Raw genomic sequence first — 14,608 nt, forward strand, 5'->3', positions numbered from 1 at the left:
TGGATCAGGTAGGGTGGATCAGGTAGGGTGGGGTAGGGTGGATCAGGTAGGGTGGATCAGGTAGGGTGGATCAGGTAGGGTGGATCAGGTAGGGTGGATCAGGTAGGGTGGATCAGGTAGGGTGGATCAGGTAGGGTGGATCAGGTAGGGTGGATCAGGTAGGGTGGATTGTTTGGGAGCCTCAGCACCAAAAATGGTTTGGCTGCCACGCCCATGTTCAACTGGATCTCTCCCAAGACAGTCAGTCATGTGTGACCTGGTCACAGTCAGTCATGTGTGACCTGGTCACAGTCAGTCATGTGTGACCTAGTCACACTTAGCAACTGAGGCGGAACAACTCCCACACACAGGCTCTTGCTTCATAGCTCAGTGTTGATCCCAATGTCTGTCTGTCATCCAGCAACAAATGTCTGTCTGTCATCCAGCAACAAATGTCTGTCTGTCATCCAGCAACAAATGTCTGTCTGTCATCCAGCAACAAATGTCTGTCATCCAGCAACAAATGTCTGTCATCCAGCAACAAATGTCTGTCTGTCATCCAGCAACAAATGTCTGTCTGTCATCCAGCAACAAATGTCTGTCTGTCATCCAGCAACAAATGTCTGTCTGTCATCCAGCAACAAATGTCTGTCTGTCATCCAGCAACAAATGTCTGTCTGTCATCCAGCAACAAATGTCTGTCTGTCATCCAGCAACAAATGTCTGTCTGTCATCCAGCAACTAATGTCTGTCTGTCATCCAGCAACAAATGTCTATCTGTCATCCAGCAACAAATGTCTGTCTGTCATCCAGCAACAAATGTCTGTCTGTCATCCAGCAACAAATGTCTGTCATCCAGCAACAAATGTCTGTCATCCAGCAACAAATGTCTGTCTGTCATCCAGCAACAAATGTCTGTCTGTCATCCAGCAACAAATGTCTGTCATCCAGCAACAAATGTCTGTCATCCAGCAACAAATGTCTGTCTGTCATCCAGCAACAAATGTCTGTCTGTCATCCAGCAACAAATGTCTGTCATCCAGCAACAAATGTCTGTCATCCAGCAACAAATGTCTGTCATCCAACAACAAATGTCTGTCTGTCATCCAGCAACAAATGTCTGTCATCCAGCAACAAATGTCTGTCATCCAGCAACAAATGTCTGTCATCCAGCAACAAATGTCTGTCATCCAGCAACAAATGTCTGTCATCCAACAACAAATGTCTGTCTGTCATCCAGCAACAAATGTCTGTCATCCAGCAACAAATGTCTGTCTGTCATCCAGCAACAAATGTCTGTCACCCAGCAACAAATGTCTGTCATCCAGCAACAAATGTCTGTCTGTCATCCAGCAACAAATGTCTGTCTGTCATCCAGCAACAAATGTCTGTCTGTCATCCAGCAAAAAATGTCTGTCATCCAGCAACAAATGTCTGTCATCCAGCAACAAATGTCTGTCATCCAGCAACAAATGTCTGTCATCCAGCAACAAATGTCTGTCATCCAGCAACAAATGTCTGTCATCCAGCAACAAATGTCTGTCTGTCATCCAGCAACAAATGTCTGTCATCCAGCAACAAATGTCTGTCTGTCATCCAGCAACAAATGTCTGTCTGTCATCCAGCAACAAATGTCTGTCTGTCATCCAGCAACAAATGTCTGTCACCCAGCAAGCAACTTGACAGGTTGGCCCACACAACACAAAAGTCAGCAACACAAAACCTAATTCAGCTTTTCAATTCTTTCAATCAATCACTCCCTACACTTCACTGGTTCCATTACATAACCGTGACCTTGACCTTTGTATGTATTAAAACAACTGTTTGTACTGGTAACCACCAACATGAGGGAAAAATTGGTGCAGATTTTATGACAAGGGAAGTAACAATTAAAATATGTATCTACGCGAGTAGATCAAGACTTACCTCCTCCTGCTGAGTTAGCAGTATCAGACAGTGGCTGAGTGAGTTGAGCATGTCTTGGGAGGACTTGAGAATCTCTGCTGTCTGTGATGTCAGGATGTCTGCTGTCTGTGATGTCAGGATGTCTGCTGTCTGTGATGTCAGGATGTCTGCTGTCTGGGCTGTCACTGCCTGCAGATCTGCTGGAAGAAAAATTCTGTCTGATGAGGAAATCAAGTGGTTGGTGGGCATTTGTCTGGTCAAGTCAGTACAGTGTACAGTAATGTGGTGTACAGGAATGTGGTGTACAGTAACATGGTGTACAGGAATGTGGTGTACAGTAACATGGTGTACAGGAATGTGGTGTACAGTAATGTGGTGTACAGTAATGTGGTGTACAGTAACATGGTGTACAGTAACGTGGTGTACAGTAACACGGTGTACAGTAATGTGGTGTACAGTAATGTGGTGTATAGTAACATGGTGTACAGTAACGTGGTGTACAGTAACACGGTGTACAGTAATGTGGTGTACAGTAACACAGTGTACAGGAATGTGGTGTACAGTAATGTGGTGTACAGTAACACAGTGTACAGGAATGTGGTGTACAGTAACGTGGTGTACAGTAACGTGGTGTACAGGAACGTGGTGTACAGGAATGTGGTGTACAGGAATGTGGTGTACAGGAATGTGGTGTACAGTAATGTGGTGTACAGTAACGTGGTGTACAGTAATGTGGTGTAGACTTACCTTGCTTCAAAGGTTTGTTTATGAGAGCGTCAGGTGCCAATTTTCTTGTCAGACTTGTCAGAGTGTCTTGTAGGATTTGAACTTGTTTCTCTACATGTCCTCTGTGGGCTCTAGCTGTCTGCGGACAGGTTGGTAAAATGTCAGATAGGTGACGCAGGTGATGCAATGACATGACATGCAGCAATTATAAAATGAACGAATAAACAAAACAAGAGTGTGTGGGTGAGTACCTGCAGCGCCTCCTGCATGGTGCCAAGAGAGAGCAGGTTGTCTGCGGTGTCCTCACTGCTCTGCTCCATCTGGTGAATGTAATGGTTGCTGTAAGCTATGTGTTCTGACAGGGCAGACAGCCATTTCTGAAAGTTTTAAAAAATCAGATGAAGTTTTTTCAACAAAATCTAGAGGAAAGTGTCTTATACACTTGAGAGTGGGAAATACTTGTTGTCAATTAAATTAAGTATTCAAGTTACCTGTACCATCAAGTTACCTGTAATGTGTGATCAAGTTACCTGTACCATCAAGTTACCTGTAATGTGTGATCAAGTTACCTGTACCATCAAGTTACCTGTAGGGTTATGTAACATCCATTATCCGTATCCACAACCTGCAGTGTGTGCCGTGATCCATCAGAAAATTCCAGCCTGAATTCATTGGGGTTAGCGCTGCTTGTCTAGATGGGGGTGAAAATAAAATTTTGTTTTATTAATTCAGAGCTACACATTAGTTTTTGCTGTTACCCACTATAAATTTAAAATGACAATTTCCCATCTAAACCAATATAAATTTAAAACGACAAGTTCCCATCTAAACCAATATAAATTTAAAACGACAAGTTCCCATCTAAACCAATATAAATTTAGAATGACAAGTTCCCATCTACCTTGTATACAACTAGAAAATGTCAGAAAGAAACTTAGAATTAAATCAGGTCAGTGTTAAACAATGTCAGAAGAACTTACAACAACTTTAGCTTCATCTAAATATTCCATTCCTTTTCTGTGGGAGCCAGTTGAAGCATCGCCCCTGGGGATTTAGGTCAAAGGTTAGATGTGGGGTCAACAATGGTGTAAATGTTGACCATCACAACACAAAGTGGAATGTTCATTCAACTTACTTGAAAACTTTTAGGGGACAGGTAGGTGACATGACAGGTAGGTGACATGACAGGTAGGTGACATGACATGTAGGTGACATGGCAGGTAGGTGACATGACAGGTAGGTGACATGACAGGTAGGTGACATGACAGTTAGGTGACATGACAGGTAGGTGACATGATAGATGGATGACATGACAGGTAGGTGACATGACAGGTAGGTGACATGACAGGTAGGTGACATGACAGGTAGGTGACATGACAGATAGGTGACATGTCAGGTAGGTGACATGTCAGGTAGGTGACATGACAGGTAGGTGACATGACAGGTAGGTGACATGACAGATAGGTGACATGTCAGGTAGGTGACATAACAGGTAGGTGACATGACAGGTAGGTGACATGACAGGTAGGTGACATGACAGGTAGGTGACATGACAGGTAGGTGACATGACAGGTAGGTGACATAACAGGTAGGTGACATGACAGTTAGGTGAGTACTTGACATGACAGGTAGGTAAGTAGGTGACATGTCAGGTAGGTGACATGACAGATAGGTGACATGACAGGTAGGTGACATGACAGATAGGTGACATGTCAGGTAGGTGACATGTCAGGTAGGTGACATGACAGGTAGGTGACATGACAGGTAGGTGACATGACAGATAGGTGACATGTCAGGTAGGTGACATGTCAGGTAGGTGACATGACAGGTAGGTGACATGACAGGTAGGTGACATGACAGGTAGGTGACATGACAGGTAGGTGACATGACAGGTAGGTGATATGACAGTAACATGACATGTAGGTGACATGTCAGGTAGGTGACATGACAGGTAGGTGACATGACAGGTAGGTGACATGACAGGTAGGTGACATGACAGGTAGGTGACATGACAGGTAGGTGACATGACAGGTAGGTGACATGACAGGTAGGTGACATAACAGGTAGGTGACATGACAGTTAGGTGAGTACTTGACATGACAGGTAGGTAAGTAGGTGACATGTCAGGTAGGTGACATGACAGGTAGGTGACATGACAGGTAGGTGACATGACAGGTAGGTGACATGACAGATAGGTGACATGTCAGGTAGGTGACATGTCAGGTAGGTGACATGACAGGTAGGTGACATGACAGGTAGGTGACATGACAGATAGGTGACATGTCAGGTAGGTGACATGTCAGGTAGGTGACATGACAGGTAGGTGACATGACAGGTAGGTGACATGACAGGTAGGTGACATGACAGGTAGGTGACATGACAGGTAGGTGATATGACAGTAACATGACAGGTAGGTGACATGACAGGTAGGCGACATGACAGGTAGGTGACATGTCAGGTAGGTGACATGACAGGTAGGTGATATGACAGTAACATGACAGGTAGGTGACATGACAGGTAGGCAACATGACAGATGGATGGCATGACAGGTAGGTGACATGTCAGGTAGGTGACATGACAGGTAGGTGACATGAGAGGTAGGTGACATGACAGGTGGGTGATATGACAGTAACATGACAGGTAGGTGACATGACAGGTAGGTGACATGACAGGTAGGTGACATGACAGGTAATTGACATGACAGGTAGGTGACATGACAGGTAGGTGACATGACAGGTAGGTGACATGACAGGTAGGTGACATGACAGGTAGGTGACATGACAGGTAGGTGACATGACAGGTAGGTGACATGACAGGTGGGTGACATGACAGGTAGGTGACATGACAGGTAGGTGACATGACAGGTGGGTGACATGACAGGTAGGTGACATGACAGGTGGGTGACATGACAGGTGGGTGACATGACAGGTAGGTGACATGACAGGTAGGTGACATGACAGGTAGGTGATATGACAGTAACATGACAGGTAGGTGACATGACAGGTAGGCAACATGACAGATGGATGGCATGGCAGGTAGGTGACATGTCAGGTAGGTGACATGACAGGTAGGTGACATGACAGGTAGGTGACATGACAGGTAGGTGACATGCGAGGTAGGTGACATGACAGGTGGGTGACATGAAAGGTAGGTGACATGACAGGTAGGTGACATGACAGGTAGGTGACATGACAGGTAGGTGACATGACAGGTAGGTGACATGACAGGTAGGTGACATGACAGGTAGGTGACATGACAGATAGGTGACATGTCAGGTAGGTGACATGTCAGGTAGGTGACATGACAGGTAGGTGACATGACAGGTAGGTGACATGACAGGTAGGTGACATGACAGGTAGGTGACATGACAGGTAGGTGATATGACAGTAACATGACATGTAGGTGACATGTCAGGTAGGTGACATGACAGGTAGGTGACATGACAAGTAGGTGATATGACAGTAACATGACAGGTAGGTGACATGACAGGTAGGTGACATGACAGATGGATGGCATGACAGGTAGGTGACATGTTAGGTAGGTGACATGACAGGTAGGTGACATGACAGGTAGGTGACATGACAGGTAGGTTATATGACAGTAACATGACAGGTAGGTGACATGACAGGTAGGTGACATGACAGGTAATTGACATGACGGGTAGGTGACATGACAGGTAGGTGACATGACAGGTAGGTGACATGACAGGTGGGTGACATGACAGGTAGGTGACATGACAGGTGGGTGACATGACAGGTAGGTGACATGACAGGTGGGTGACATGACAGGTAGGTGACATGACAGGTGGGTGACATGACAGGTAGGTGATATGACAGTAACATGACAGGTAGGTGACATGACAGGTAGGCAACATGACAGGTAGGTGACATGACAGGTAGGTGACATGACAGATAGATGGCATGACAGGTAGGTGACATGTCAGGTAGGTGACATGACAGGTAGGTGATATGACAGTAACATGACAGGTAGGTGACATGACAGGTGGGTGACATGACAGGTAGGTGATATGACAGTAACATGACAGGTAGGTGACATGACAGGTAGGCGACATGACAGGTAGGTGACATGTCAGGTAGGTGACATGACAGGTAGGTGATATGACAGTAACATGACAGGTAGGTGACATGACAGGTAGGCAACATGACAGATGGATGGCATGACAGGTAGGTGACATGTCAGGTAGGTGACATGACAGGTAGGTGACATGAGAGGTAGGTGACATGACAGGTGGGTGATATGACAGTAACATGACAGGTAGGTGACATGACAGGTAGGTGACATGACAGGTAGGTGACATGACAGGTAATTGACATGACAGGTAGGTGACATGACAGGTAGGTGACATGACAGGTAGGTGACATGACAGGTAGGTGACATGACAGGTAGGTGACATGACAGGTAGGTGACATGACAGGTAGGTGACATGACAGGTGGGTGACATGACAGGTAGGTGACATGACAGGTGGGTGACATGACAGGTAGGTGACATGACAGGTGGGTGACATGACAGGTGGGTGACATGACAGGTAGGTGACATGACAGGTAGGTGACATGACAGGTAGGTGATATGACAGTAACATGACAGGTAGGTGACATGACAGGTAGGCAACATGACAGATGGATGGCATGACAGGTAGGTGACATGTCAGGTAGGTGACATGACAGGTAGGTGACATGACAGGTAGGTGACATGACAGGTAGGTGACATGCGAGGTAGGTGACATGACAGGTGGGTGACATGAAAGGTAGGTGACATGACAGGTAGGTGACATGACAGGTAGGTGACATGACAGGTAGGTGACATGACAGGTAGGTGACATGACAGGTAGGTGACATGACAGGTAGGTGACATGACAGGTAGGTGACATGACAGATAGGTGACATGTCAGGTAGGTGACATGTCAGGTAGGTGACATGACAGGTAGGTGACATGACAGGTAGGTGACATGACAGGTAGGTGACATGACAGGTAGGTGACATGACAGGTAGGTGATATGACAGTAACATGACATGTAGGTGACATGTCAGGTAGGTGACATGACAGGTAGGTGACATGACAAGTAGGTGATATGACAGTAACATGACAGGTAGGTGACATGACAGGTAGGTGACATGACAGATGGATGGCATGACAGGTAGGTGACATGTTAGGTAGGTGACATGACAGGTAGGTGACATGACAGGTAGGTGACATGACAGGTAGGTTATATGACAGTAACATGACAGGTAGGTGACATGACAGGTAGGTGACATGACAGGTAATTGACATGACGGGTAGGTGACATGACAGGTAGGTGACATGACAGGTAGGTGACATGACAGGTGGGTGACATGACAGGTAGGTGACATGACAGGTGGGTGACATGACAGGTAGGTGACATGACAGGTGGGTGACATGACAGGTAGGTGACATGACAGGTGGGTGACATGACAGGTAGGTGATATGACAGTAACATGACAGGTAGGTGACATGACAGGTAGGCAACATGACAGGTAGGTGACATGACAGGTAGGTGACATGACAGATAGATGGCATGACAGGTAGGTGACATGTCAGGTAGGTGACATGACAGGTAGGTGATATGACAGTAACATGACAGGTAGGTGACATGACAGGTGGGTGACATGACAGGTAGGTGATATGACAGTAACATGACAGGTAGGTGACATGACAGGTAGGCAACATGACAGGTAGGTGACATGACAGGTAGGTGACATGACAGGTAGGTGACATGACAGGTGGGTGACATGACAGGTAGGCAACATGACAGGTAGGTGACATGACAGGTAGGTGACATGACAGGTAGGTGATATGACAGTAACATGACAGGTAGGTGACATGACAGGTAATTGACATGACGGGTAGGTGACATGACAGGTAGGTGACATGACAGGTAGGTGACATGAGAGGTAGGTGACATGACACTTGTAAATGTTTGCAGTAGGCTTGTTCATATACAGAGGATATTTATAGTAACAAATCTCCACTTATTAAGCTTATGAAAAGAGACCTCAATGTTAGACTTATGAGAGTAGAACACAAAAGTTAAACCTATAGAGTTGAACCCAAATGTTAACCCTATAGAGTTGAACCCAAATGTTAAACCTATAGAGTTGAACACACACCTGTTGACAAAGTAAGAGAGGACGCCTCTCTCTAGAACTACCCACATTGGCTTGAACCCACCAAAACGAGATTTCTAGAAAAAAAATATGAAAATAGTTCATCACTTAAAAATAAAGAAAATATAACGGCAATATTCAAACACTGTGACTGTCAGATCCTAAAGGATAATTATTGAATTAAAAACACAGCCAACAATTTTAAATATTCTTCTTAAAAAAACAAGACAAACTAAAATAAAGGTGACTTATCTTCTGTGGTAGCTTTTGTGTGTGATATGACATGGTGATATGACATGGTGATATGACATGTGATAGCACATGTGTGATATGACATGTGATAGCACATGTGTGATGACATGTGTGATATGACATGTGTGATAGCACATGTGTGATATGACATGTGTGATAGCACATGTGTGATAAGACATGGTGATATGACATGTGTGATATGACATGTACCTTAAAAAGAATATTTATCACCTTTAACTTAAACCAACTTACCACCCACCAACTTACCACCCACCAACTTACCACCACCCACCAACTTACCACCACCCACCAACTTACCACCACCCACCAACTTACCACCACCCACCAACTTACCACCACCCACCAACTTACCACCCCACCAACTTACCACCACCCACCAACTTACCACCACCCACCAACTTACCACCACCCACCAACTTACCACCACCCACCACCAACTTACCACCACCCACCAACTAACCACCCACCAACTTACCACCACCCACCAACTTACCACCCCACCAACTTACCACCCACCAACTTACCACCACCCACCAACTTACCACCACCCACCAACTAACCACCACCCACCAACTTACCACCACCCACCAACTTACCACCCCACCAACTTACCACCCACCAACTTACCACCACCCACCAACTTACCACCACCCACCAACTAACCACCACCCACCAACTTACCACCCCACCAACTTACCACCCACCAACTTACCACCCACCAACTTACCACCACCCACCAACCTACCACCACCCACCAACTTACCACCACCCACCAACTTACCACCACCCACCAACTAACCACCACCCACCAACTAACCACCCACCAACTAACCACCCACCAACTTACCACCACCCACCAACTTACCACCACCCACCAACTTACCACCACCCACCAACTTACCACCACCCACCAACTTACCACCACCCACCAACTTACCACCCCACCAACTTACCACCCACCAACTTACCACCCACCAACTTACCACCACCCACCAACTTACCACCACCCACCAACTTACCACCACCCACCAACTTACCACCCACCAACTTACCACCCACCAACTTACCACCACCCACCAACTTACCACCACCCACCAACTTACCACCCCACCAACTTACCACCCACCAACTTACCACCACCCACCAACTTACCACCACCCACCAACTTACCACCACCCACCAACTTACCACCACCCACCAAGCTACTGACCTTCAATAAAACACCCTCAAACCTCTGAGGATGGCTCTGCAATGATTTGATTGGCTGGAGACCTAAAATTTGTTTGACCTTGACATTTTGGGCCACATCATACGCTGTCAGACCTAACAAACATACAAACATACAAATGTCAGGATACTCAGACCTAACAAACATACAAATGTCAGGATACTCAGACCTAACAAACATACAAATGTCAGGATACTCAGACCTAACAAACATACAAATGTCAGGATACACAGACAAAACAAACATACAAATGTCAGGATACACAGACCTAACAAACATACAAATGTCAGGATACTCAGACCTAACAAACATACAAATGTCAGGATACACAGACAAAACAAACATACAAATGTCAGGATACAGAGACCTAACAAACATACAAATGTCAGGATACACAGACCTAACAAACATACAAATGTCAGGATACTTTAAAAATTAATATTAAACTTTCAACACTGAACTACCGCCTGCAACTCAAGATATAAGCTTGACAATCTAACATTCATGAATGCTAGACCTCGTTGTGTGACAGCTAGACCTGGTTGTGTTGAGTGACAGCTAGACCTCGTTGAGTGACAGCTAGACCTGGTTGAGTTGAGTGACAGCTAGACCTGGTTGAGTGACAGCTAGACCTGGTTGAGTGACAGCTAGACCTCGTTGTGTGACAGCTAGACCTGGTTGTGTTGAGTGACAGCTAGACCTGGTTGAGTTGAGTGACAGCTAGACCTCGTTGTGTGACAGCTAGACCTCATTGTGTTGAGTGACAGCTAGACCTGGTTGAGTTGAGTGACAGCTAGACCTCGTTGTGTGACAGCTAGACCTGGTTGTGTTGAGTGACAGCTAGACCTGGTTGAGTGACAGCTAGACCTGGTTGAGTGACAGCTAGACCTGTTTGAGTGACAGCTAGACCTGGTTGAGTGACAGCTAGACCTCGTTGTGTGACAGCTAGACCTCATTGTGTGACAGCTAGACCTGGTTGTGTTGTGTGACAGCTAGACCTGGTTGAGTGACAGCTAGACCTGGTTGAGTGACAGCTAGACCTGGTTGAGTGACAGCTAGACCTCGTTGTGTGACAGCTAGACCTCATTGTGTGACAGCTAGACCTGGTTGAGTGACAGCTAGACCTGTTTGAGTGACAGCTAGACCTGGTTGAGTGACAGCTAGACCTCGTTGTGTGACAGCTAGACCTGGTTGTGTGACAGCTAGACCTCATTGTGTTGAGTGACAGCTAGACCTGGTTGTGTTGAGTGACAGCTAGACCTGGTTGAGTTGAGTGACAGCTAGACCTCGTTGTGTGACAGCTAGACCTGGTTGTGTTGAGTGACAGCTAGACCTGGTTGAGTTGAGTGACAGCTAGACCTGGTTGAGTGACAGCTAGACCTGGTTGAGTGACAGCTAGACCTGGTTGAGTTGAGTGACAGCTAGACCTGGTTGAGTGACAGCTAGACCTGGTTGAGTGACAGCTAGACCTGGTTGTGTTGAGTGACAGCTAGACCTGGTTGAGTTGAGTGACAGCTAGACCTGGTTGTGTGACAGCTAGACCTCGTTGTGTGACAGCTAGACCTGGTTGAGTGACAGCTAGACCTCATTGTGTTGAGTGACAGCTAGACCTGGTTGAGTTGAGTGACAGCTAGACCTCGTTGTGTGACAGCTAGACCTGGTTGTGTTGAGTGACAGCTAGACCTCATTGTGTTGAGTGACAGCTAGACCTCGTTGAGTTGAGTGACAGCTAGACCTGGTTGTGTGACAGCTAGACCTGGTTGTGTGACAGCTAGACCTTGTTGTGTGACAGCTAGACCTGGTTGAGTGACAGCTAGACCTGGTTGTGTTGTGTGACAGCTAGACCTCATTGTGTTGAGTGACAGCTAGACCTGGTTGAGTTGAGTGACAGCTAGACCTGGTTGTGTGACAGCTAGACCTCATTGTGTGACAGCTAGACCTGGTTGAGTGACAGCTAGACCTGGTTGTGTTGTGTGACAGCTAGACCTGGTTGTGTTGAGTGACAGCTAGACCTGGTTGAGTGACAGCTAGACCTGGTTGAGTGACAGCTAGACCTCATTGTGTTGAGTGACAGCTAGACCTGGTTGAGTGACAGCTAGACCTAGTTGAGTGACAGCTAGACCTGGTTGAGTGACAGCTAGACCTGGTTGTGTTGAGTGACAGCTAGACCTGGTTGAGTGACAGCTAGACCTAGTTGAGTGACAGCTAGACCTGGTTGAGTGACAGCTAGACCTGGTTGTGTTGTGTGACAGCTAGACCTGGTTGAGTGACAGCTAGACCTAGTTGAGTGACAGCTAGACCTGGTTGTGTTGTGTGACAGCTAGACCTGGTTGTGTGACAGCTAGACCTCATTGTGTGACAGCTAGACCTGGTTGAGTGACAGCTAGACCTGGTTGTGTTGTGTGACAGCTAGACCTGGTTGTGTGACAGCTAGACCTGGTTGTGTTGTGTGACAGCTAGACCTGGTTGTGTGACAGCTAGACCTGGTTGTGTTGTGTGACAGCTAGACCTGGTTGTGTTGAGTGACAGCTAGACCTGGTTGAGTGACAGCTAGACCTGGTTGAGTGACAGCTAGACCTCATTGTGTTGAGTGACAGCTAGACCTGGTTGAGTGACAGCTAGACCTAGTTGAGTGACAGCTAGACCTGGTTGAGTGACAGCTAGACCTGGTTGTGTTGAGTGACAGCTAGACCTGGTTGAGTGACAGCTAGACCTAGTTGAGTGACAGCTAGACCTGGTTGTGTTGAGTGACAGCTAGACCTGGTTGAGTGACAGCTAGACCTAGTTGAGTGACAGCTAGACCTGGTTGAGTGACAGCTAGACCTCGTTGTGTTGAGTGACAGCTAGACCTGGTTGAGTGACAGCTGAGTGACCAAAGCTAGCCCCACATGAACTCACCTGCAACATTCCGTAGACTGGAATCAATCCCATGCTGCAGGAGGAAGGCGGCTGCTGTACCGTGACCGCGTAAAGCAGCGAGGTGGAGGGCGGAGTTACCTAACTTGTCCTGTGTGTTTACGTTCAGACATCTTGCCTGACCCAGCTGTAAAGCAGGTTTGTCATCATTTACACAGGATTGTAGTATTTCATCATTTACACAGGATTTTTTTTTACTTAGGATTGTAACATTTCATCATTTACACAGAAATTATTGACTTAGGATTTTTTGTCATATTTAATTGGCCAGAACTACAACAACAAAATTGTTTTAAAACATCTAAATGTGTTCTCTAATTTCTAGTACAAAAACTGCAAACATTAAGTATTTTAAATGACCAAACTGGCAATGATTACAAACCCAACTGACCAATCTGGCTAGGTGTTCTGTGTCTCCTAAGGCTGATGCTTGTAAAAATTCTGACTGAATTTTTAAATTGTCTGAAGTTTTGGCAGCTGAAAATAAAAAGTTCATTTGCTGTATTAGAAAAGGTCTGAAATATATTAGTTAGATGGCTGAAATTTTAAGTTAACAGTTCACTTGTTTCTGTGAAGGGATAATGTGAATCAGCACTATGCTCAGCTATGGGAAGGAGTGGTCTAGCAGTAGAGAGCTGGACTGCTAACCCATAAGTATCGAGTTTGAATCCGGGTTCAATTCATTACATTGTCCCTGAGTCCACCCAACTCTGATGGGTACCTAACTCACGTTAGGGAAAGTAAAGGTGGCTGGGCATAGTGTTGACCACACTATCTCTTCATATACCGAGGTCACAGAAACAAGTGAACTCTACTTCACTTGCCCTATAGACTGTCAGGTTTGAAAAGGGAACTTTACTTTACTTTTACTATGCCCAGCTGCCTTTTCTTTCCCTATCATTAGTCAGGTACCCATCAGAGCTGGGTGGACTTAGGGATTCAAACTTGACACTGATGGGTTAGCAGTTCTCTACTCTACCATCTTACTACACCATTTCAGTCTTGGTGGGTAGATCAAGTAGAGTTTGCCTGTCTCTATGACCTACACTGTGGTCATTCATACGCCTAGCTGCTGATAATTTTCTCGTGAGTCAGGTACCCATCAGAGCTGGGTGGACTCAGTGATGTCCTAGAGGTTTGATCCCAACATGCTCCGTGCTATTAGAGTAGGCAACATTAGCATGCGCTCACCTTCTAGCATATCTATTAGAGTAGGCAACATTAGCATGCCCTCACCTTCTAGCATATCTATTAGAGTAGGCAACATTAGCATGCCCCCATATCTATTAGAGTAGGCAACATTAGCATGCCCCCATATCTATTAGAGTAGGCAACATTAGCATGCCCCCATATCTATTAGAGTAGGCAACATTAGCATGCCCTCACCTTCTAGCATATCTATTAGAGTAGGCAACATTAGCATGCCCCCATATCTAT

The 14,608-nt window shown here is 46.1% G+C and overlaps 1 protein-coding gene across 9 annotated transcripts in view; it reads right to left on the reverse strand.

The window, feature by feature from the left end:
- The window catches only part of LOC131942431 (oxysterol-binding protein-related protein 1), a 48,474-nt gene that overhangs the window by 27,868 nt on the left and 5,998 nt on the right, over positions 1–14,608 (reverse strand). For 8 of the 9 annotated variants that reach the window (XM_059302311.1, XM_059302312.1, XM_059302314.1 and 5 more), the window contains 9 exons: positions 13,563–13,648; positions 13,154–13,298; positions 10,238–10,350; positions 8,758–8,831; positions 3,591–3,654; positions 3,197–3,301; positions 2,862–2,987; positions 2,632–2,749; positions 1,906–2,084 (listed from right to left, as the gene is read on the reverse strand). In XM_059302311.1, the coding sequence (XP_059158294.1) occupies positions 1,906–2,084; positions 2,632–2,749; positions 2,862–2,987; positions 3,197–3,301; positions 3,591–3,654; positions 8,758–8,831; positions 10,238–10,350; positions 13,154–13,298; positions 13,563–13,648 (1,010 nt within the window). The remainder of the gene's footprint in view (positions 1–1,905; positions 2,085–2,631; positions 2,750–2,861; positions 2,988–3,196; positions 3,302–3,590; positions 3,655–8,757; positions 8,832–10,237; positions 10,351–13,153; positions 13,299–13,562; positions 13,649–14,608) is intronic. The other variant, XM_059302316.1, reaches the window with a different exon arrangement.

The sequence above is a fragment of the Physella acuta genome, unplaced genomic scaffold (genome assembly GCF_028476545.2).
Source record: "Physella acuta isolate Inbredline_101_S28 unplaced genomic scaffold, ASM2847654v3 ptg000405l, whole genome shotgun sequence".
In the NCBI taxonomy this organism is placed as follows: Eukaryota; Metazoa; Mollusca; class Gastropoda; family Physidae; genus Physella; species Physella acuta.